The sequence below is a fragment of the Podarcis vaucheri genome (genome assembly GCF_965113315.1).
Source record: "Podarcis vaucheri genome assembly, chromosome: 9".
In the NCBI taxonomy this organism is placed as follows: domain Eukaryota; kingdom Metazoa; phylum Chordata; class Lepidosauria; order Squamata; family Lacertidae; genus Podarcis; species Podarcis vaucheri.
The window spans coordinates 68034315-68060329 of record NC_138767.1 but is presented as its reverse complement, the minus strand read 5'-3'; the positions used below and the strand labels follow the sequence as shown (position 1 = coordinate 68060329).

The 26015-nt window shown below is 43.2% G+C and overlaps 1 protein-coding gene across 1 annotated transcript in view; it reads left to right on the top strand.

Annotated features, from left to right (window-relative positions):
- Positions 1-1987: 1987 nt before the first annotated feature.
- Positions 1988-26015, top strand: part of STIM2 (stromal interaction molecule 2) — a 75072-nt gene continuing 51044 nt past the window's right edge. Inside the window, exon 1 of the mRNA XM_082238128.1 lies at positions 1988-2311. Coding sequence (XP_082094254.1) covers positions 2029-2311 — 283 coding nt within the window. The 5' untranslated portion in view covers positions 1988-2028. The remainder of the gene's footprint in view (positions 2312-26015) is intronic.

Below are 26015 nucleotides of genomic sequence, written 5' to 3'. Positions count from 1 at the left end.
GTGTTTCTCTATCTCGATGGCTTCCATGATTATTCTCTTGTGGTGATGTTCCATGTTAAAGAGCAATTTGGAATCTGCAAAATTAATTTCGTGTCCTGTTTCTTTCATGTGTTGGAAAAGAGAGGAAGTTTTTTCTTCTTTTTTGACGGCATTCTTGTGTTCTGCGATACGTGCATTTATTCGTCTGTTTGTTTGTCCAATGTACGTGGCTGGGCAGACTTTGCAGGGTATTTCATAGACCCCTTGGTTTTCCAGCTGGATTTTGTCTTTTGGGTTTCTGAGGATATTGGCTATTTTTTGGTTGGTGCAGAAGGCTGTTTTGATATTGTGTTTATGGAGGATTTTGCTAATTTTGTCTGTAGTGCCCTTGATATAAGGAAGGAGGGCCATGCCATTGTTTTCTTCTGTGTCTTGGTTTTTGGGGGGTGTTTCTTTTTGGATTAGCTTCGTAACCCTGTTTTTCTGGTATCCATTGGCGATTAACACATTTGAGAGATTCTGTAACTCAGTTGTCAAGTGGTCTTTGTCAGCCAGGCGTTTGGTTCTGGAGATGAGAGTCTTGGCTACGGAGTTTATTTGTGCAGGGTGGTGGTGTGATTGTGCATGTAAGTAGCGGTTGGTGTGTGTTTTTTTCCGGTAGATAGTGTAATCCCCCCTGCAATCCCTACACAGATCTGGCTGGCACAAGGCACAAAACCACAGCTCGCCCCTATACACGAAGCCAAGCCAGAGCACAACTAAATGCAGCACAGCCATCTTCTCAGAAAAACTCTTCACAAGCTCAAGAGGTCAAGACACGAAAGCTTTAGCAACTAATCTACACTTAATGACCCACCCAGTGGTATTCAGAATATCACTCATGAAATCACTCAAGATATCCCTCAAGTAATTAAGGAACAAAAGAAGAAAAGGCACACTAATCTAGGAACTTCCTCTCTGCCCAGAACGTTGGAGGCTATACACCACACCCCTCAACAGTATTTATAGGAACTCAAACACCAGATTCTGCTCTGTTCCAGTAACAAGAAGCCGAAAGCACCAGCCTGAAGATGACGAGTGAGACCTCGTCGAAACGTCGCCCAGACACCCCGACTCTTACACGGGAAGACACCCGAAGACACCAAAACCTGCATATATATATATATATATATATATATATATATATATTTGTGTGTGTGTGTATGTGATATATATAGGTAACATATTACATTTTCAACTGCATATTACTCAGTTGTTTTTGTGTGTGTGTATAACTCAGTGTGTATTACTCAGTATGTGTGTGAATAATAATAATAATAATAAGTGTGCATGCACATGAAAGCTCATACCAAGAACTAACTTAGTTGGTCTTTAAGGTGCTACTGGAAGGAATTTTTTTTATTTTAATAATAATAATAATAATAGTAAACTGAGTAATAGACTCATGTAAGGGAAGGTGGGAAGTCCAGAGATTCGGAGGAATCTTTAAACATGGATATATACGGTTGTACTGTTACGATTTTATATTTGTTAAACCAAATAAAAATTATTTCAAAATAAAAAAAATAAAAATAAAGCGCTGGCCCTGAGTATGCTCAGCCCACGTGGCAGGAGTCAATAAGACAGCGATGCTCCTGAGCATGCGCATCCCCACGTGGCAGCTTCCCATTCAAAGGGATGCCCCTGAGCGTGCTCACCCCCAAAAAACAACGCCATCTCGTTCCCAGCTTCGCTGCACCCAGCCGCCCCTTCTTGCCTTGCTCCTTTCCCTTGATAAGAGAGAGACCCTTCAAGCCGTAAGGGCAGGCGCGGCTTCGCTCACCGCTACTGCGCACGCCCCACCGCCTGCGTGGCGGCGCGCATGCGGAGTGGCGTCCTCGGCGGCGCGAGCGGGCAGCAACCGCCGCATCGGCTGCTTTCGTCAGCGGAGCGCGAGGGGCCCCCTCCCGGCGGGGGGCGGGGCTTCGGCGGCGGCGCGGGCGGCATCCTCGCGAGCTGAGGCGACGACGAAGGAGCCCGTCGCCTGAGCCGAGCCGAGCCGCCGCGCCGATGAACCGTTGCTGCCCCGCCGCCGCCGCCGCCGTGAGGAGAGCCGCGCGGCCGGGAGGGATCCTGCTGCTGCCGCTGCTCCTGCTGCTGCTGCTTTTGCCGAAGGCGGATGCCGCCGCCGCCGCCGCCCGCGCTGCTTCCTCGCCTTCGCCGCCGGCCCCGGGGCGCTGCGAGGCGGAGGCGGCGGACGTGGCCGGCGGCGGCGGCGGCAGAAGGGGAAGCGGAGGCGGAGCGGGTGGAGCGGCTTCTGCGGCTGCTTCCGACAGCCCGGCCCCGGGGACAGGTGAGAAGCAGCGGGTGAGGGTTGGAGCATCCCCGCCGACGCCGCCGCCGGAGGAGGAAACGGGGGAGCCGCCGAGGCTTCCTCCGCGCTGAGGGAGGGAATCTTCGTTGCGGTTCCTCAGAGGCTCGCAGGGACGAGGACGCGTTGACGTCACGTGTGGAACGGCGGACGCGTGTCTCGCTCCTTTCGCCCGCTGCGACGCGCGAAGTTGGCCCCGAGTTGGTGGCGCGGGGGCGGGGATGCGGATCTTCGGCGCCGGCATCTCCTGCGGGTGAAGGAGGCGAAAGGAGTAGAAGACCATTAAATGCAGGGCACGGAACGGATCCCTCGGGTCTCGCCTCTGCTCCGGGAGGAGGGGGGGTGTCGGCGTCACGTGTGGAGCGGGAGACGCGTGTTTCGCGAGAGCGAGCTGCTGTTGGGGTGTGACGCGTGTAAAGTGGTCCTCAGTTGGGGGGAGGGAGAAGCCAAGGGGCGGGGGAGTTGCTGGTCTCTCCAAGGATGGAGCTTTGGGGGGGGGATGAGGGGAAGGGAAGAAAGCCTCCTAAAACCAGCCTTTCTCAACCGTGGGTCCTCAGATGTTGTTTGTTTGCTTGTTGATTCATTGAATTTATATACCGCTCTATACCTGGAGGTCTCAGGGATGTTCACAGAAAAGATCACAATATATAAAATCAAAATAAAAACAATAACCCAATAACACCCCCCCTAGCTGCCAGGATGGGAGTTGTAGTCCCACAACATCCGAGGACCCGAGTTGGCCTCAGGTAACACTCAGGAGGTTCTGTCCTGCGGTGAGGTGTGTGCAGGATGAAAACTGGGAAGGCTTTTAGTGCTAGTTATCGCTGAACTTAAGATCTGACGTACCTTTGGATGTGTAGGTGGGAGAAGTAGTGGCGTTTTACCCTAAGCGCTGCATAATAGGGAACACTTGACAGAGTTTGTTCATTGGTAGTCGTCCCCCCCAAATTATTTTACTAATTTTCCAGATTATTACCAAACCAAATTACTTCAATTTAATACAATTTCATAAAATCAGGTTTCCTGCTGCTGTTGCAAACTTATGTCGATCATTTCCCCTCGTAGCCGCATCATCTCTTGTTTAAGAGACATTTTTCCTCCTTACAAACAGCGCCTGTGTTACATTTTATAAATATAAAATCCATTGCACATGTGTAGTCCTTCATATACATTGTGGTTTCAGTCCTGGCGTGCTGGGAGAATTAATTACTGTCTTCCATTCTTCAGTTCTTTGCAGTGTTTGGTCATTATTATTATTGTTAATTATATTTATACATCACTTTTTTCCTCCTAAGGAGCTCAAGGCTGTGTACATGGTTCTCCTCCCCAGTTCATCCTCATTAGGTAGGGCTGGTGACTGGCCCAAGATCACCCAGTGCTCTTCCTTGCTGAGTGGGGATTCGAACTCTGGTCTCCCAAGTCTAACTGTTAAATCACACTGTTTAGGAAGCCTTCTGAACACCCTTGCTGTATCTACACTGAAATGTAGCCAGTGTTGCACCCTTTCAATTCCTATCTTTGAGTGGAGCATTAATGAAGAGCTTAGGATTTCAGTTTCAGTTTCAAAGCCCCCCTTGGGCCAACTCCTCATTTATCTTACCCATTTGCAATGTGTTGGTTTTTTTTACACGTCTTAAACGGCTTGTAAAAAATAAATGGAGTGGGAAGGCTGTCAGTGCAGTTCTCTTGGCTCTTTCATTGCTCATCCACTTATTCCTGCAGAAGAACCAGATGTGTCGGCAGGCAACTCTGGTCCTCTCTCTTTTTCTGTGTTTGAATTACTAGTCAAAAGGAGTAGAAGCAGCAATGCGGAACTGAGGCAAGTGTGTGAAGCTTTCCCGGCAATCCCAGACTTCTAACTCGACATTAGCCCACAAGGAAGTTACTATAAAAGTGCTCCGGAGGCTTTAAAAATAATCTTCGTAGGAGGGTGCTGTTTAATATTTATCATCCTATTGTCTGCATGTTTTATAGTTGTGTGTAACTGGAATATAGCAACTGCTCTAACCATTTATCTTGCGTCTGGGTCTTGTGCTGTGCAGAGGGCAAAAGACGCTGTTTGCACGTTAGTGGAATCTGAAGCAGAGTGAAGGAAGTTGGGAGTGAAATAAACAGTCCTATGAAGTGTTGATAATATATTATCAGCAGGAAGACTTGCTCAGAGGCGGATGAATTCATTCCCAGGAAATAAACTTGCCATCATACTGTTGAAAATGAGAAGATGGAATGTAGATTGTTCTGGAGGAAGTTTCGTGGACGTGATAGATGGAACTGAAACTTTGACATCTTCAAAAGTGTGTTCAGCGAACACCTTGACAGTGAATCACTTTCCTGGGGGGAAAAGTAACCATTTTGGAAATGAATTGACCATATTGCAGACACTGTTTAAAAGCAACAAAACATGGAAGTGTTTTCAGAAGTATGTAGCTTCTGCGAACGATGGCAAAAAAGACAAGTGTGCTTCTGTGAGAAAGATAAGCATCGGGGGGGGGGGAGCATATATCAGGTCATTTGAAGTGTGGGTTATTACAGACTTTGCAGAATTTTCTTTATTTGTTACATTTGTGCCCTATCTTTCTGTTAGGGTGTCCAGAATGGTATGTGGATGGTAGTATCAAGTTTTCCAAACAACGTTGTGAGGTATGTTAGTTAGGCTCAGAGCTGGTGACTTGCCTGTGGCCTGTCAGTGAGTTTTATGAGTAAATAGGTATTTGAACTCAAGTCCTGTTCTAATGGCTGTTCAGCACATTGCAGAATGCCACAGGGAACTGTTTTGTCCTCCTCCTGGATGTTCTTAAGGTCCAGAACTTGCTTGGCTTTGCTACTTTGCTTTTTCTAATAGTATTTCTGTAACTGGGAGAAGCAATATAACACAGCCAGGAACAGCTGAAGAGCCAGAGAAAATGTGTCCTGTATTTGTGAGTTCCCGACTCAGGGTAGTTTTAGCAATTTCTCCCAGCCAGAGGATGCTGCGAGGAGCCAGAGGTTCTAGGTACCAAGTATGGCTGCTGCTTTGGTGGGGCCAATGGGTATGAATGGGGAATTGTGGAGCACTCTGCAGTAGTAAATGATGGAATAATGTTGGGGATTTGACTAGTGTTTTCAGATAACTAGATTGAGTGTGTGATTCTATTTTATCCTGTTAGCATGGGAGTGATCCTGTTTTCTATTTTAAATACTTTGGCTTGGATCCATGTTAATGGAGCAGGGCTTTCCTGCCCCCTTTTCCTCTGCAGCCCCCTGAAACCTTGCTGCTGTGAATTGGTTGGCCCCTGGGATATTGAGGGGAGTGGTGGCAATTTAGGACCTAAACCATGATTTATACTGTAATAAATCTGAAAAGTTTGTTATCCAGAAAAGTTTTTCTGGATAAATAGCTTAAGGATCTGTGGTATTTCCAGAATAGCATGACGTTAAATTAGGTTTCTCTGTTCTGTTTTTTAGTATCAGAGACATAGTGCGCAGTGAATCATTTACCCTTCTTGCCTTTTCTCTCTCTTTTGTATAAAAACAGTTTCTCAGCTCTGTTTTTCTTCTTTGGTCTAAAAGAAGCTTTGGCAAATGGGCACTGCCCTGGTATGTATACTGTGATCTTTTAGGTGCCAAGTGAAGACCAGTTCCTGTTCTCCCAGACCTTTTATTTACAATCTTATGTATTGTTTTAGTTCTTGCACCAAGTTTCCCGTTGCTGGGTTTTTTGTTTTTTGTTTGGCTGGTTTTAAGTATTGTTGCTGCTGGGGGTTATGCTGATTTTAGTCAAGTTTTGCAGAGTTTTACTTTATTTTGTTTATTGTGTTGGGAATTGTATTTTGTATATTGTTTATGTAAGCTGCCCAGAGAACTTTGCTGATTGGTGGTTTATAAATTAATAATAATTACATTTATAACCCATCGATCAGCAATGCTCTTTAGGCATCTTACATAAACAATATACAACATACAATTCACTTTGACTTACAGTGTATTAACATCTCGGGATTTGAGGGATTCTTACCTGTATTCCAAGTTCTCAGCATATTTCCAGTCTACTGTGGGTATGTTTTTCCCTTATCAGTTTCTTCTAGTTGATCTTTCTTTTTCTGAAGTCTTCCTGTAGATTGATATCTATTGTGCTATGCTGCTTTTATCTCAACTTTCTAAATAGTGATTCTGAAGTAAAGCTGCATGTTTACACTGATAAATGAGAAACAATCCTACTTGACAAGTGATGGTATGCTGCATATATTCTATGTTTGGGATAGGTTGTGGTAAATTGCCATGGTTCAAGTGTCCTATATGGAGTGCCTAATATAGATGTAGGACTTTACATGGATTCATGTGAGAAGCCTTTCAGCTTTGAGGCCGGGAATGGAAATTGGAACCAAATTCTTCTTCATATTACTATGGCTGAAGATGTCATTGCATGCAAAACATCTTATTCAGCAAACATTGTCAACAACAATCATTTGTTTAGCAAACTTTTCTGCAATACATTACTCTGGATTGTTTTGGTTTTTTGGGGTGGGAAGGGAAGCTATTTCTGTCTCTTTGAATTTTTACACTTTTCTATTCCAAGAACTCACAACATGTACTAGCCTAAATCAAAATATAAGCAAATAGCTAAAGCGGACTCCATAAAATAAAAATTCACACAGTTCCAATGGTTGAAATCCCAGCTTCTCTTCTACTTCCCAGTAGAGCAGGCCATTTCCCACTGACAGTGCGTCAGTTATACCTGGACTGGGCTTCAGTTTATTGGCTCTCATCTAGATACCAAGACAAGACAACAATCCAGCACATTTATAGCCAAGCCTGCCAGATGTAAAGGAGAGGCAGAGCTGTGTGTCATTTACATGTTACTGACAGCGTAATTATCAAAGTCTGGATGACTCCACTCAGCTGTTTCATGCAGATGTTAAATAGCATAGGGGGTAAAATCGAACTCTGAGGAACCGCACATAGAAGGCTCCATGGGGCTGAAGAGCACTCTCCCAAGTAGCGCCCTCTGGAAATGCTCATTCAAGTAGGACTGTGGAACCACTGCAAAGTTAACAAAGGACACATAAACCCCAGTTTGAACGGATCTAGAAAATCAGTTGTCTTCAAGAGCACTTGGATCTGATCTGCAATATTAGTCTACTGAGTATATTTTTGGTCCAAGCTGGATTTTGCTTATTAGTTTTTCACAATGTGATGATACAAGATATCAAAAATAGTAGAATGAATGTGCAGTATAGCTGGCATCTCTTTTTAAGGATTAAGAAAACCAGAACTGAATTAGAAGCAGTCATTTTTGTGTGTATTAATTTTCTCATAATAAAACTCTGGATGAAGTAAAAAAAAGTCTGTTGCCTGGGAACTCATGTTTCCCAAACTGAAAGTTGGTGATTAACTATCTATGAAGTATCTTGCACTGCTGGTGACAGTTATATAATGACCTGTCTTTCATTCTTTTTAGATACAGTTATCATTCTGCAGTGTTGGTTGCTGTGGAAACCAAGCTATGTGATACCCACAGTAGTTAAAGCAAATTCATTATGTAATAGTTATATACTTTTATATTGCACTAATTACAGTAATCTTGCATTTGTACTAACCACAGGTAGTGAATGCTATATATATGTAGTACAGTGGTACCTCGGGTTACATACGCTTCAGGTTACATACTCTGCTAACCCAGAAATAATACCTCGGGCTTTAGGATGAGAACAGAAATCACGTGGCGTTGGCACGGCAGCAGCGGGAGGCCCCATTAGCTAAAGTGGTGCTTCAGGTTAAGAACAGTTCCAGGTTAAGAACGGACCTCCAGAACAAATTAAGTACATAACCAGAGGTACCCCTGTACTGATAGGCCAAAAAATATATTACTGTTTATCACAAATATGTGTTTCAGACTATAGTGTTAAGAACAGATAGTTTTCAGTTGGGAATATTATTGGCTACTTTTATTGCAGACATCATTTCCATCGTAAATGGAACTTCAGAAAGGATACAGTGCACAGTAGAAATTTAACTTTCAGCTTCCTGTACACATTTGTATTGGTTAGGTTTGCAAAAAGTTGCCACATTTTTTATATGCAAAGAGTTGATTTTAGATAAACAGTGCTAAATGAGGGCTACTTCCCACACACCCATCTTTGGTAATGTCTCTTATGCAATTATTGGCTGAGACTAGCCTCTCTTCCCAGCGGTCTTGCTTCCTTGACTATTAAAAGACATTTCCAATCAATATGGAAACAAGCAGTGGATAATATAATAACAACTCTAGGATTCAATCCACAGTTCTTACTTAACATGGGGAACGAGCAAGCAAAAACCATTATCAAACAGCGTGTGGTCTTCTTCTTTCTTTGCCAGGTCCCCCAAATTTTTAATTAGCGAAACTAGAAGATACTCCACTTCCCAAATGCCATACATAGCTAATCTTGAAATACCAAAACAACGAAGGGCTTTCGCCTTGACACGTTGTCAGGCCTTCCCTTCAGCAGTTCAGGAAGGCAGTTATAGGAAGATACCATATGAGGAGAGGAAATTCCCATGTGGCTCTGGGCAGCAGGAAACAACGGAGCATGCCCTTCTTCATTGCCAGTATTACATAGACATTCAAGCTAGGTTTATCCAGCCCATCCTATATAAGTTCCCTGGGCATTCAGAACAACACTACATCTCCGTATTAGTACAGGACGATACCCCAGAAGTCACATATTTAGTCGCCAGATTTTGCGCTGCCATGATAGATATTCGTCTAAGGATGGTCTATGCTACAAATCAGTCCTAAATAAAAGGCCCATATTGTTAGAGCTGCACCTCTGAAGCCCCACCCCATACAGCTGTTCTTTTTTAACTGATATCCTTTAAATTTTCCTTATTGGTTTTTATTCATCCATTACCTATGCTTAATCAAGTATTCTAGGTATATGTTTTAATCTACGTTTGGTTCTTGTTCCCAATTAATTTAATAATTATCTGCTTAGAGATGTTATGCTATTTATTTAGATGTTTTGCTTCTGCTGGTCTGTGACCGTAATAAAGTAAATTCATTCGTTCTTATGCAACATGTCTCTGAAAATCCCTTGCAGTCATGCCCCTGGAAGCCACATGATTGGCTGAGAATCCTAAAAACTTATTTTTTGCATGTGTTCAGTTACACAAAAGTACTTCAGATGTTGCAGAAGTGATATGGTCAACTCAAAGTTGGGCACCTTATATTTGCTGTAATGTGTGAAGTGCCTCTGATCATTGTTGAAAATATTGGTGTATAGGGGCAGACTTTAAGTTTTCATTGTCTTTGCTCCCTGGAGAAGGATGGGTTTAATTTCTTCTTTTGCTTTTTAGTACTTTCTTTGCGGGGGGCAGGCAGTTAATTTGTTTTCTGTGACACAATTTGATTCTAGTGCTCTGGCTGTTGAGGTCATGTTGTTCCTGCTTATATTTGGTGTTCTTTTGTCAGCACGCTTTCTGAAGGGATCAACTGCTGTTCGTTCTTAACATGAATTGTTGAGCAGGGCTAGAAATTTTTATCGCTGCAGGCTTATAGATCAACAAAAGTATTTATTGATTTCATGTACCTATCGCACGGGTGATAAGGTTGGGAAATAATTTTCTTGAAGGAATTTTTTTACTTAGCTGTTCAACCAGCTTAGGACAACTAAAGCTTGGACCTCTTCATTCAGTGCTATGAGTCACATGGTGTGTCAGTTCTATAAAGTTAAGATCCCTCACCCAGCAAAGCATGCAGGGTTGGTTTTAGCAGAGGCCTTTGGCTTGCTTGGGTGAAATGCCTCCCAGTATGCAGGCATATCCATACGCTGGAAGGGGTTCACACATGGAGACATGATCGCTACATATTTCAAGTTCCATTTTGTTTTCTGGTATTTTATTTGACAGAAATTGTGGATTCAGAAGGTATCTTCATTTTTCAGTAGCTCTTGTACTAAGTAGCACCCCTGTTTTTTTAAAAAAACTTGCTTTGAACGTGAACTTAAATCCCATTGATTTCCGAGCAGCTTAATTCAGAGAAATAAGGCATGCTGCCTATATGTCTCTTCGTGGATTGAAATTGTCTTCTGTATCAATTTTTGGGTGAAACACTTATTAAATTACTGGGTCAGCATTATTGTTTTGTGTAGTGATAAGTAAGTAACTTATCCACACTTGTATTAGTTTTGTCAAAGAAGGGCTTAAAATACGCATTTCAAAGCAAATGATCATGCTTACAGGCATACTTGAGATTATGGTGTTTTGTAATTAACAATGAAAGTACATCATATTTTTTGACTTTGTGGTCTGATTGTTGCAATTCCAAGTATGTTTGATTCTGTCTTAGCTTAGTAGTAACCTGAAATGCTCCAGTAAGGTGGTACAAGCAAAAACGTTGGCTAGCAAGATCTCTTTTCCTAATTTATTTATCTCACTGCAAACTGTTCTTCCAAAGTTACATCTAAAGGCTTGGTTTTATTTATCTAATGAAATTCTTGCTCTGTTTAACAATAGTTTTATATCTTTGTTCAGTAGTTATTGTGACCTGGTCCCAATAACAGAAGCATCCTTGCAACAACAGAAACATTCCTGTTCAGTGTTGTCAATAGACATTCCGTCTCTTAGGTGCCACCCTGTTCCTCTTGGCCCAGCTACATGTCAGAAGATAATGCAGTATCTCTTCTGAAGAGAAGGAAACTCCATCCTACTATACATACTATTCTTTTTGTCTTTTGCAAGAAGGAACATTTTTCTTTGGTATTTCCAAAACTCATTCCTATATTGGTTTGTATGCAAACAAATATGGAAATATAATTGACACTTCAAAATATGTCATATTTGAAAGAATATATATAGAAGAAGAGCCATGTTCATACAAACCAAAAGTTTTAAAAATGAAATAGGATTCCTGTTGAATTGGTCCAAGGGTCTATCTATAATAGTCAGCCAGATGACCCTGGGAAACCCATGGCTAAGCAAGAAGGAAATACTCCTTCCTGATAGTTTTCCCTCCAGCAAATGGTTTTCAGTGGGATGCTGCCTCTGCACATGGAGGTTCCATCTAGCTGTCATGGCTAATAGAGCTCTATCTCCCCTCTCTGTCCCCAATTAGTCTAATCCTCTTTTAAAGCTATCTTAAGCCAATCTCCCGTCAGCACATCCTGTGTCTTTCAAGTCCATAAATTAATTGTACGTTTTGTGAAGAAGTATGTACTGTTGTCCACCCTGAATCTGCAGTCTGCCACTCAGTTTCATTGGGTGACCTTGGAGGAGCTAGAATTACACAAGAGGCAGAAAAAATTCTCAATATGTACCCTCCCCATAACATCACGGAAAAGCTGCAACCCTTCTTGAGTATCATTTATACTGAAGAGCCTCTGTCAATGCCTAAAGATGTGGGTGTTGCTCACCTTTGAAAAGTATTCATCAAATGCAAGCCATTAAATTAGGTTAGTTAATTTTTATTGTTTTATACAATGTTGTTCAGTTTAAACTGTTTAGTTGAGTTAGCTTATATTTATAATTTCAATAAAGTACTGTATGGATTTTTTTTTTGGTTTGGCTTTTACTTATTAATATTATGATTGCTTTTAATTGTTTCTGATCTTTTAAAATTGTTATTATTCATTTTATATTCTATATTATATTATATGCATTGGGCACAATTTTGTGGGAAAGCCTCATGCAAATAGATAATGCAGTGATGTATAAACCAAGATTCCATTCCAGTTGTGCCATGTGTTAAACCTTTGCTGAGTAACAAAGTTTTGTCTGAGCTTCTACACCTATTAAAGGAGGGCAAACCAGCACGTTACAATATGGTTGTTTTTTTAAAAGCAGGCACTTCCAGTTTACTGCCAATCATCTTGGTTAAATTTCACTGCTGTCTGGAACATACATGTGTAGGAGGGTGACTTACTGAATGTATTAAATGCCCACATTGTTTGTCTTTGGGGGCATTATTCATGTATCTGATTAATATAGAATTAATATTCTGGATATAGAATATGTTCTCTCACAGGAGATAGATTACTGAATAGGAGTGGACTATTGGATCGGGTGGAGTGGTCATTTGGATTGGCTTCAAAGATAGCTAGTTGTGGATTCAGTTGAGCTCCCTCATTGCCTTCCTTGGTAGTTTGCATTTGGCTAGAGACCTTATTGTATGTGGGATAATGACCCTCTCTATACCACACAGCAACACACTTAAATACTACCAGGGGTCTTGTTTGGTTGGTGTTACACTTGATTATAGGAATGCGGATGGCACTGTGGTCTAAACCACTGAGCCTCTTGGGCTTGCTGATCAGAAGGTCGGTGGTTCGAATCCCCATGACGAGGTCCCAGCTCCTGCCAACCTAGTAGTTTGCAAGCATGCCAGTGCAAGTAGATAAATAGGTAGTGTTGTGGCAGGAAGGTAAACGGCATTTCCGTGTGCTCTGGTTTCCATCACGGTGTCCTGTTGTGCCAGAAGCAGTGTGGGATGTTTTAATATTTTGTTGTGTTTTCCTAGAAAAGAGGGTAGGAAGGGCAACAGTGGTGTGATTGTTTGGGATGGGAAACCTACTTGCATCTTGCTAATTTGTCATGCTTATTTCAAAAGCTGCTTCTTTGCTGTGTCTCATGAAGAAGAATTCTTTCTCTGAGCTGCTTTGAATTCATTTGAATCCATTTTTAAATTTAGCTTTTCAAAGCTTTGTTTCAAGCTCTTGTTTCAAGCTGTATTCTCTTGCCTTTAATATAAACAAATGCATAAAGAAAACTTCATGCTTTACAAGCTTGTGATATGTAATGACTGTGAAATATCTAGCAGTCGTGTTTAAGGGCATGAAAGAAAGTAATGTTTCTTTCTTCCGTAAACACAGAGAGTAAATTTGTTTAGTGTAGAAATTATAATTGGGCTTCACTAACTCTATTCTGCCTGGACCAACAACAGACACTTTGCCTGTTTCTGGGATAGGGATGGAGACAGAGGAAGGTAATATTACTGTGGCTGTGTAAGGAGCAGGGTGTGGCACTATGGATCTATCAGACTGAAGGCCCTGATGTACCAGGAGAAGCTGAGATGCAAATGGCAAATGTTTAGACCACACAAAGGGAGAAAAGGCATTGAGATCTGAGAAATGGAGTAGAGAGAAATAAAAGAGTTGAGGTACCAATAGTTACCTTTTCCAAAGAGAATAGGAGTGGGTTTCCTGAGTTTCACAGGCTTTTGAACAGAGGGATTGGATTGAAAACGAAGGTATGCATTGTGGCTACATGCAACTTCTGAATTCCACTTAGTAAGCATTCACTGAAATGTTTCTTCAGTGGAGTGGCAATGATGTGGAATCTAAAAGGTAAGGTAAGGTAAAGGACCCCTTGACGGTTAAGGTGTCTATGGGGTGCGGCGCTCATCTCGCTTTCAGGCCGAGGGAACTGGTGTTTGTCCAAAGACAGCTTCCCGGGTCACGTGACCAGCATGACTAAATGGCTTCTGGCGCAGCAGGACACTGCGACAGAAACCAGAGCACACGGAAACGCCATTTACCTTCCCGTCACAGTGGTATCTATTTATCTACTTGCACTGGCATGCTTTCGAACTGCTAGGTTGGCAGGAGCTGGGACAGAGCAACGGGAGCTCACCCTGTCATGCAGATTCGAACCACTGACCTTCTGATCGGCAAGCCCAATAGGCTCAGTGGTTTAGACCACTGTAGGCCACCCTAGAGTTCTGTACCATAAATTAGGTTGAGATGGGAATTCTAGACCAAGATGGGTATCCTAAAGTGAAAATGATGGACCACTCTGGGGCCTGGGCTGAAGTCTGGTTTCTGAAGTCTAAACTGTTCTTGGCCTTGAGGGCAAAATAGTGAGGTGTCAATGGATTTTCCTGTGCAAAATAGAGATGGAAGATACTTTCAGAGATACAAATGATTGCTGTTTATGTTACCAGTGGAGGCAGTTCTTGCTGGGGAAGCCACTTTTTTCTTGCCAGGATGGCCTAATGGAGGCACTTGCTGGTATTGGCAGTTAGCCAATAGATCAGGCACAATTAGGTCATGCGTCTGGAGCACTTTATGTTTGCAGACATTGCAGAGAAGTTAGTTTTCTATTAATGAAGATAGCTTGTGTGCAGCTAGGCTTACTGCTTCTTACACCCTTGTCTTGCACAGCCTCCTGTAGAGCAATGCTAAAGAAGCCAAGGTGTTTAGCAGCATGCACAAAGTGCTAGCCAGACTGGCCACCTGGGTAATAAGCAGCCAAAGGCAGACTCTCCGTAATGATAGTTCTATTGTAAATAGATACACCTTCAAGCTTCTGTTTATTTTTATACTTTCTTTGAGGGGTTAACAATAGGTAGCCTCTCCCCCCTTCACTGTTTATTGGACAGAAATTCTCTGTACCTGAAGCACCTGAGAGAAAGGCTGCAGTGGGATAGTGATTGACATTTAAAAGATATTATATTTCTGATTCAGCCTGACCACCTGTGTTCAGTCAGAAGTCCCAGTTCTAGAGATAGACAGATCTGGAATCTTTGAATCCAATGCCATAGTTAGTGGGGTGAGCTATGAGCACTTATGGAGTGAGCTATGAGCACTGTCACTTGTTTTAGCCATGTGTATTATAAATATCTTTGTTTCTTCACATTCCTTTCAGTGTTCGAAACTCCCATTGTTCTAGGCGCATTTTGCGACAGGGAATTTCATCAGTGCAAGCATTTTCAGATCTCTGGGCGCAGTACTGTGCCTAAGATTTCAGATTAAAACAGCAGAGTGGAAGGAAAGGAGGACCTTTTCCTGTCTCCCCACTTCTAGCTCTCTGAAGACTGGAGAAGAGACCCTCTTAAGAATATTAGGGGGGTGGGGCAGGGGAAGGACTAGACCATGTGAAAAATGAACATAATATTTTAGCTGCAGTTCATTCATTTTCAACTTTGTATTCTTGTTAAAAAAGCGCACCTTGACATTCTGTTGTTGCACCCATAACCTAGGTGCAGTTTAGTTCCTTGCTATCATATGTCAGTTTCTAACACTGATTTGTCTGGAAAGAGGTGCGTAGACGTCTTTTTAAGGCTAAGGACCAGGAAAGTGGGATGGTGTACCTGGGAATTCATCATGTTTTGAACACTGTGGACCAGAATTCTTTCAGCACTGTTGTACTGAGGAACATAGTCTGGTGGTTTGCCAGTTCCTTCTGAGATACCACACCCTCTTACTTTATGGCCATCACACAATAGGGGACTTGAAAAGTTTCCAAATTAAAACTTAGTACCTTCTGCTCACTGGAACAGTTGTATTGTATTTACAAGAATAAACATGCAAGGAAAATGGAAAGGGACCATAAGTAGGAGGCAGGTATTGAGGCTTGGTTGAAATATCCTGAGATGTTTTGTTATGGTTGATATTCAGTGTTACGCAGCATAGACTGTTGGACTTGCATAACTATTTCAGTGATTCTGCTGTGAGTATAAACTTGGTTAGAACTGCTACATAGTTCTTCAAGTATTTTTGTTTTTCTTAAAGACCAGCCCAACCTACCATTTATTTACAGGATTTTTATGCTGCTTTCCAGGACCAAGGCCCTTTCAAAGTGTCTGGCAATCAAAATCATAATAAGCTGTAGCAAAACAATATCAATACAAACTTTAAAACTACATTTTTAAAATAAAAAATACATCTTTATCCCTGCCTAAAATTCAGTAAGGAGGGAGCCGGCCTCTAGGCCAGGGGGAGGTAGTTTCACAAACAGGATGCCACAACTGAGACGGCACCACACTATGTACTATGCTTAGCTGTGAGAGTGCAGTTGTACCTTGGATCCCAAATGCCATGGAATTCAGACATTTTGGCTCCGAAATGCCACAAACCTGGAAGTGATTGTTCCGGTTTGCAACCGTTCTTTTGGAACCCGAACGTCCGACGGGACTTCTGCAGCTTCTGATTGCCTGCAGGAGCTTCCTGAAGACAACCAGAAGCCGCTATTTGGTTTCCAAACATTTTGGAAGTAGAACAGACTTCCGGAACGGATTCCGTTTGACTTCCAAGGTACTACTGGACAAGGAAGGCCTTCCCAGCAGAGCTTAAGGCATGGTCTGGCAGATAATGGAAGAGGCACTCCTTCAAGTACGTGGAATGCAGGTTGTTCAGGACTTTATATGGCAACAACAAATCTTGAATTGAGTTGTATCATATTGGCAGACAAAGCAGTTTGTACGTGTACGTTATCTATTTTATTAATTCAAAAAAATTATGTACTGCTTGATTGGGGGTGGGGAACCACAAAGGGGTTTTTGTGTTACATGATCCCAAACAGAAGTACCACTCACAATCCTGATGCTGAACCAGTTGCAACTTCTGGATTATCTTCACAAGTAGCCCAGTATAAAGCACATTGCAGTATGTTAAATGTAAGGTTACCAAAGCATGGATAACTGTTACTAAGTTATCCTGGCCCAGGAACAGCTGCAGCTGCAGCCACTGATGCCACCTGGGCTTCGAGTGACAGTGCAGAATCAAGGAGCACTCCCAAGCTACAAATTGTTCCTTCAGGAGGTGTGCAACCTCATCTAGCATAGGCCATACCTCCAAATCCCGGACACAAGAGCCATCCATCAGCTGCACCCCCATCTTGTTGGGATTCAGCTTTAGTTTATTGGCCCTCATCCAGCCTGCCTCCAGACACCAGTCCAGCATTTGCAGAGCTTCACCTCATTCATACTGGGGAGAGAGAAAGCTGGGTTCCCCCAACATATTGATGGCGCCATGTTCCACATTACCAGATGACTACCCCCATCAGTTTCATAGAGCTGTTAAACAGCATAGGAGACAGGATAGACCGCTGCCAAACCCCACAGCCTAGTAGATGAGGGACCAAGCAGTAGTCCTGAAATTCTACTCTATGGAAATGACCCTGCAGGTAGGAGAGGAATCGCAGTATCATTATGCTTTCAATTCCCAACCTGTATTGGCCTGAATATAAGCCTCACTTTCCCCCCAAATTCTGACCGTGAAATGTTAAAGTGTAGCTTATATTCGCGACCTTATGGTATGCAGCCAGGAAGCCCCCCCCCCCCCCAGTATGCAGCCAGGAGCAGTGAGGAATGGAGCAGCTTATATTTGAGTATTTTTTCTTTTTTTCTTCCTCCCCCCCCCGGTCCAATTTTATAGGTGCAGCTTATACTCAGGTGTGGCTTATATTTGGGGCAGTACGGTACTTGAGGAGGATTGCATTGTTGATGGTCTTAAAAGCTGCTGATAGATCAAGGAGAATCAATGGTAAACCAAGTAGTGGTTTCACACACTACTTGTGTCTCTTTTCGAATAAAGGTTATCATACAGGGCAATGAAAACTGTTCCAGTGCCAAGAAGCCAGATTGAACCTTCCTCTTCCTCACAGATTATCCAGCCTGTAATCCAGCTCCTAGAAAAAAACAATTCAACCTTCTTAAACTAAATGTAGCCCCATGCATTATAAAACAAAACACTACCTGTGGAACCTGACAAAGTTAAGGAAAAACACACCTAACTCATCAAAACATCTATCTTATTATAAACCTTACCTTATCTTATACAGTGGTGCCCTGCAAGACGAAAAACTCGCTAGACGAAAGAGTTTTCCGTTTTTTGAGTCGTTCTGCAAGACAAATTTCCCTATGGGCTTGCTTTGCAAGACGAAACGTCTTGCGAGTTCTTGTGAGTTTGTTTCCTTTTTCTTAAAGCCGCTAATAGCCGCTAATAGCCGTGCTTTGCAAGATGAAAAAACCGCAAGACGAAGAGACTTGCGGAACGGATTAATTTCGTCTTGCGAGGCACCACTGTATCTCATTAGCAGTATATAAACTCCACTCAAATATATAGACCAAGACTTGAAAACCTCATTTTAGCAAACCGCTCTAACAGAATACTCAACAGAACACCTCTTTACCAGAGCATTTGAACAAACTTCACACTTTATAACCTCACCTTTCATATAGGTAAAGGTAAAGGGACCCCTGACCATTAGGTCCAGTTGTGATCGACTCTGGGGTTGCGGCTCTCATCTCGCTTTATTGGCCGAGGGAGCCAGCGCACAGCTTCCGGGTCATGTGGCCAGCATGACTAAACCGCTTCTGGCGAACCAGAGCAGCGCACAGAAACGCCGTTTACCTTCCCACTGGAGTGGTAACTATTTATCTACTTGCACTTTGACGTGCTTTCAAACTGCTAGGTTGGCAGGAGCAGGGACTGAGCAGAGGGAGCTCACCCCATCGCGGGGATTCGAACCGCCGACCTTCTGATTGGCAAGTCCTAGGCTCTGTGGCTTAACCCACAGCGCCACCCGCGTCCCCCACCTTTCATATACCTCCACACTAAACCTCCAGACTAAAGAATCTTCCACCTAGACAACTAGTCCATTAATTGATTGACAGCTTCAGCAAATCACAGTCCACACAGTCGCAGGTCAACATTCCCGACACTGACAACTTGAAACAACTAAAGCAGTGTTTCCCAACCGGTGTTCCGCGGCACACTAGTGTGCCGCGAGACGTTGCCTGGTGTGCCGTGGGAGGGAGCGGGCGAGTCGGGCGGCGAGAGGCGGGGCGGCGGTAGCGAGGAGAGGCCGCCCAGTGCGGGGCTCTCGCCGTCTGCCTGCCTGGCTGCCTGCGTGGCGCTGACGTCACGGGGCTGTAATGTGCCCCACATAGGCACACGCGGGGCGGAGAGCGAGCTCCCTCCCACATCCCATCGCCGGCTCTGCACCAGGCGGTAGAGCTCGGCGAAGTCGCTGCGCTGGAAGGCCAGCAGTGCGCGCGCCTTGGCCAGGCTCTCGCCCGCCTGCGCCTCCAGGCATGGCGCCTCGGCGTCGGGCGGCAGCGAGCCCAGGAAGCGGCCCAGCCAGCCGGGGTCGCCCGCCTGCAGCAGCGCCTCGCACACGCACGAGACCTGCTCCGCCGAGAAGCGCGGCGAGCGCGGAGGATCGGGCGCGGCGGAGGCCAGCCCCGCGCTTGGAGAGGATGCAGCAGCCGTCGCCAAACCCGATCCTCCTCCTCCTGCTCCGCCGCCGTCCTCTGGCTCTCGGCCGGGAGGAGCCTGCGGCGACGGGGTGGGCGCCGAAGTTGGCAGAAGTTGGCGCGCCTCCTCGGCAGCGCCTTCGTCCTCCTCCTCCTGCCTCTGCTCTCCTCCGGCGGCGGGGGCGCGCCGCCCTCTCCGGCCGGGGGGCTCGGCGGGGCCCGCGGGGAGGGAGGCCATGTTCGCGGCGCGCGGGATCGCGGCTCCCCTCGCCTGCCTCCGGCCTGCTCCCCTCCCTCTGCGCGCTGCCCTAGCCGTGCGGGTCTCCTCCCCCTGCGCCGCCGTCCCCTTTCCACATCCTAGGAGCCGCGGTCCGCCTTCCGCCCCCGGGCCACGGCACGGCTCCCAGCCCGGGCTGGCCTCCGCCTCCTGGGACGCGCGCCCACCCCCGCGGCCCCCCAAACTTCGGAGCAACTCTCCAGACGCTTCTCCCCCGCCTCGGTCTCCCTCCTTTCCACTTCTCTTCCCCCCTTCCTTCCCTCTTTCTTTCTCTTTCTCTCCCACCCGCCTTTCCTTCTATTAACTTTCCTTTCCCCTTCCCATGTAGAACAGTCCCTGCAAATAAAAACCTAGCATATTTGGAAGAGGGATGCTAGCCTAACCATTACCTTCTATGCTGTTACTATTTTTTTATTTTTTTTTACATAAGTAAAAAGTGACCTTTCCCCATCTGGCATGGTGGTGTGCCTCGAGATTTTTTTCATGAAACAAGTGTGTCTTTGCCGAAAAAAGGTTGGGAAACACTGAACTAAAGAACCAAGAAGAATACATCCAAAGATACCTGTTCACAGACCATTGTCAAAGAACCATGAAAACACTTGTGTAAATTTTTCACATCTATTCTGGCCTGTTACTTTAGAATTGCAAGCTTCCTTGCCACACCCCGCTACTTCCTGGCGAGGCAAAAGAAGAACTCTGTGATAGACATGAACACTATTGAAAAACCATTACCTTACCTCTCTCTCTGACCTTGTACCTGCCCTTACTCTTCGGGAGAAAAAAACTGAAACAGATTGAAATGGGTCCAGATAATCCAGTTCCTGCAAGCATGCCCAAAGTTGCTGAGCCACCACCCTTTCTGCAAAGCTTAGTCGTACAAGTTTGTTAAACTTCATAATGTTGCAACACAGGAGTGTAACTCTTTTTGCTGGTGCATTGCAAAGAATTTATATCACTTCTATATTCTGTTGCACTTTGGGGAACAGTGAGCCTCTCCCTGCTACATGCTAAAGAAGTAAGCAACTTCAGTAATATATGGCTCTTCAATACCCCCCTCCAATATCTCCATATCTCCTTCAATATCTCCATCATAGTATTGAGGACTTCCTAGAAAGTAAACCATGAAGCTCAATTTAAGAATCATTCTTTAGTTAATAATCTCAAAAAAGATCAACTATTTCAAACACTTCCCCTGCATATACTGAATGTTTGATTAAATGCGATGTAACTAAAGATGTAGTGAAAACACCAGGAGCTCATTAAAGATCCCCATAAAGGGCAGATGAGCTTTAGAAGCACTTGAATTCTAGTTTGTAATTTCAAGGCTGAGAGTTTGAGTAATTTTAGGGATTCTTGTATTTGCTTGGAAAAAAGATCTGAGATCTTTCAAAATAAGCAAATTGGAAGATGTATAATATTTGCTAAGGCAAGCCTGTCTATTTCTAAGTGTAACTTAGCTTTGCAGGTAACCTATGGCTAACAGATTTTTTTCAATGAATCTGAGGGAGGTCTGGTAACCCTAAAATAACCTATCCCAGCAATGCAGATGTTTTCAAGCTTTGTATATAGCCCATGATGTAAATAGCAAGCTTGCTTTTTGTATTCCTGAAATGTTGCTACCTTTCTATTCTATCAGAATAAAAATTCATTGAGACTTGAAAAGCTATATACTCAAATGTGAATCAAAACTGATCCAAATTTTAAAAATAATTTTACTTATTTTTTATTTCTCTCCTTTGGTAGGAACTTAAGAAATAGTCTAGGAAGGGAAAACAATTTCTGGTCAGACTGCAACTTAACTAATGAATACTTTTGGGAGAGAGTCAAAAGATCAAGGCATGTGCTCTGGATTATAAAAAGGAATTTAGATGCCAATGTCTTACGTTTCATTTTCTTAAATCTTTCTTCAGTAAGAGAGCAGTTACAGCATTAAAAAAACCAAACAAAGTCCTTTTGTACTGTAGTTGGTAAATCTTCATTTCTGTAACATTGTGTGGTAGCTGATTAAGTCCTGTGATTTTGAGTTCAAGAGTTTTTCAAGGCTTGTGCTTGTTTTGCATATATGTAGTAAATGGTACTGCACAGTAAATTATGAAATCACTAAACAAAACACTACTTAAATGTCTGAGCTTGCCGTCAATTAGTAATGCCTTGTTCAGAACAATTTAGATGGTATTTTTGCTTTAGGAGTTCTTGGTAAGTATAAATAGAGGATTTTCGAGCTTTTACTGAAATTCTGGGGTTTTAATTATTAGTACTTGGACTGCAAATACTAGAAATGTTTATTCAGAAGCAAGCTCTACTGTGTTCAGTGGGAGTTACTTTGAGGTAATATTTCTAGGTTTTCCATTTTTAAAAGTTCATATAGTAGCTGTTGCTTTATGGGAAAGCCTTGCAAAAAAACCCCAAAAAACTTTTCAGATAGTACTGATCAGCTCACGTGCCTTCTCAATATTTTTTCTTACTGATATTTTATGCCATTGATCAGTTATGAAGGCTTGACTTGTATCTTCTGATTTTCCCATCTTTCTTCCCTCCTGTGTTCAATATGCTGCCCAGTTATATTGTTTCTCCCCTTGCAAATATGTACCAGAATGTATAAAACACAATATCCAATTGACAGAAGCACAAAGTGATAAATTAGTTCTTAAAAATAAGAATCTGTAATTTACTGTAATTGGTTTTTAATTGCAGAATCTCTGATCAGTTGCTGATAATCAGATGACCAACAGGATGCTTGTATCACTGTTTATGTTAAAGGTGCTTTAATGATGAGCATGTTGACTAGAGCATTAACTGCTATAAGAAATAAGGTGATTAAGACAAAGCAGATAAACTCATACTTTGAGGTGTCATTGACAGTGCAATTCTATGTATGCTGACATGCAGAACTACATCTCAAAATTTAGGACACATAGAGGAGAGTTTTGTTCTGGTTTGTGTGTTTATCTGAAAAGGCAAACCACATTCATTTATTATTATTTATTATTTAGTAAATTTCTATACTTCCCTACACCTGTAGATCTAAGGGCAGTTCACAACACTTCTCTTCCTCTAGTTTCATTGAGTTCAAAGTGACTTCCTCCTAGGTCAGTGAGTACAGGATTACGGTCGGAGAGTTCCCTAAATGTTAAAAAATTCTGATGGACTCCAACTCCCATCAGCCCCTTCTGGTATGGGCCATTGATTAGGAATGATGACAGTGGTTGTGCAGCAACATCTCAGGGGCCAGCTGTTCTACCTCGTTTCAAAATTGCAGGAAACTTGGTTCAGTGGTTGAACCTACCACATGCTTGCTAGTTTTGTCAGGAGTATTTGTCACATGCTTTGCTATGATCTATCCATTTTGTGTGTGTGTGGGAGACTCTACTGAAAAAACTCAGTGGCTGATAGCTGCATTTTTAATCTGCTGTGATAAAAATAGAATTGAGAAGGTGTAAAAGGAAGATGATACATATCAAAAGGGAGGGACGTATCTGTGGTGGTATATTTGCTATGTGGAAGGTACCTGAAGGGTAGCAGTATTTAGCAAGCACAGCAGTTTTTGTCGTCCCGCAAAGACATGTATAAAGTACCAATTTCTGTATTTGGTAAAGTGCTAATAGAAACTTACGTCGTTTAGGTCCAACAGGACTCCAAAACGCAGGAGAAAGCTGTGGGTTTGTAAGTTTCTTTTAATGACTGTTGCAGATGACCTAACAAACTTTAAAGCAGAGATAGGAACCTGTGGCTCTCCAGATTATGTTGGATTTGAACTCGCATCAGCCCAATTCTGCCTGGCCAATGTTAACAGCTGATGAGAGCTGTAATTGAACAACATTTTGAGGGCCACGGGTCCCCCCTTGCTCTAAGGCGTTCCTGAATAGGAACCCCCTGTTTGCCTGTGAATAGCACCCACGTACAAGAGGTCTGTTTTATTCATCGTGGGTAGTGTATGAACATGAACAACTGAAGACTTAGTGTGTGAATTATGGTAGGGTTTACAGAGAAGTTTCATTTTCCAGTTTTCTCAAGCTTCTCTAGCAATCCAGTCTTAGAGTTGTGTCCAGGTTGGGAAAGACTGCTTTAGCGAATGTTGAAAGCAATATGTTTTCCTTAATTCTAATGCGGGTTGTGTGTGTATTCAAATGAAATGTCACTTGATTTGTTTAGGAGTGGCATGTCAAGCAGCTTACTTTAAAGTTTAGCGTGACTGATGCATTGCAGTTAAAGCCAAGAGGTTTGTCTCCTTTAACGGTGCATGTAAAATCTTCCTCCCATTTTGGCTTAAAATTTCAATTTTCTCCATAATTGCATTTCTTATGACTTGATTATGTTATGCTTTCATGCATGCACAGAATATAAATCAGATGCCACAGCAAACTCCAGCAGCTGATTAGAAAGGGTTTATTGCAAGATGGCAAGATGTCTATCATTGCCTCACAAATGTATTGCACAATATCCTTTTTGAACACTGCAAATGTGCACTGCTGGACATAATGATGATGATGATGATGTTATTTATAAGCTGCCCATTTGACTGGGTTGCCCCAGCACTCTGGGTGGCTTCCAACAGATTATAAAACTACAGTAAAACATCAAACATTAAAAGCTTCCCTATACAGGAGTGCCTTCAGATGTCTTCTAAAAGTTAGATAGTAGGCAGATTGATTGACCCTGCTTCTAGGCAAAGCCTGCAGAGAGGGACTGGAAGGGAAAGTGGCATTGGGGAAAGAGAACCGCCTCTTCTATATGAACCTACCTGGACCCCGAGATCACCTTCTGAGGCCCTCCTTCGAGTGCCTCCTTGAGAGGTACGGAGGGTGGCAACATGAGAATGGGCCTTCTCTGCAGTGGAATGGAATGCTCTCCCCAGGGAAGTTCGCCTGGTGCCTTCATTATGCACCTTTAGGAGCCAGGCAAAAACGTTCCTTTTTAATCAGGCCTTTGGTGGATCTGATTTACCTCCTAAGCCCTTTTAAAATGTGTTTTTGTGGGGGGGGGGAGCTATTGGGTTGTTGTTTTTATTTTTATTATATATATTGTGGTTTTATATCTTGATTTTATTCTGTGACCCGCTCTGAGGCCCCTGGGTATAGGACGGAATAATAATAATAATAATAATAATAATAATAATAATAATAATAATTGCCTGAACCTTACTTCTGCAAAGGGGCCAAGGGCAACACTGGTTGATTTCTTACCATTCTTTAGGCCTAGTAAACCTCCTTTTTTCCCTCTCTAGCCCAGGCTTATGTGTGTCCGTTGCTTGTCTCTCTTCTTCATAATCTACACACCTCTTCAATAGCCAACAACTCTGTCTTCTCTTTTCCATCATCTGACATAGTTTCTTATTGTCTCCTCTCCTATGCTTCTTTGCCCCCTTCTGTCTTCTGATTTGCTGACCATGCCTCCAATTACTTCTCTCTTACGCATGGCAGATACTCCTTTGTCCTGAATGGCATCTACTACCAAAGGGATTGCAGAAAGCAGGGATTGCTGTTCCATCAGTGTTTTGGGAAGGATACAGGAAATTATAAAACACATGGGCACCTTTTGTGGTCTCAAGAGCTGCAGCTGGAAGTGTCAAAGAGGTGCATGAAGTTTAGGAGCTACAGTTTGGTGACCTCTGAACCAAACTATCCTGTTCATTACAGAGGAAGAACCATGTATGAAATTTTGAGAATAGTTGTAGTTCTATTTAATGTCATCAGACTGCATATCCATTTATATGAAATAGTAGTGGTCTAAACCATGGTATTTTGTTTGAAAGCTATATGGGTATGTTAACTTTGAAGGTAGCAGGGAAACTTTCTGGCAAGAGAAGAGGGGGATCAGTACCTAGGTTGTAGGTGGAACTTATTTGGGATGGTAGGAATGGTATAGTTACAATCAGATGGAACAAACGGATAAACCTTTTGGGTTTTGTGGTATTCCTCTTGTTGTATGCATGTAGTCTTTAAAGCTTGCAGTTTGCCCTTGATCTTGCTGCAGTCGGTTTCCTCCCCTGCTAACTCTGTTCACGTTGCCTTGACAAATACTTCTAGTCACCCACTAAAAACAAAAAAACCTTTATATATCAGTCAAGATGCTGCCATCTCCCTTTCACCAGTATAGAGGAAACACTGTGAAGCTAAGAACAGATTGTCTCCTTGTTTGTGTTTCCTTTGCTTGGCACTGCAGCCATTTCCAGTTGCTATGATGAACCATTTACAGAGGAAGTTCGGTCAGCCACTTCAATTTCTTTCTTACCCGGGAATATGTTGAATACTGATAGGAACTTCAGAACAATGCAGCTGAAGTATTCTTTCCTTGAGCATGTGTATTACAAAATGTCAAACTTAGAAATCACAGAATTGTAGGGTTGGAAGGGATCTCATGGGTCATCTAGTCCAACCCCCTGCAATTCAGGAATCACAGCTAAACAATGCCTGACAAATGACCATCCAACTTTTGTTTAAAAACTTCCAGTGAAGGAGAGCACAAGGGAGTCCATTCCA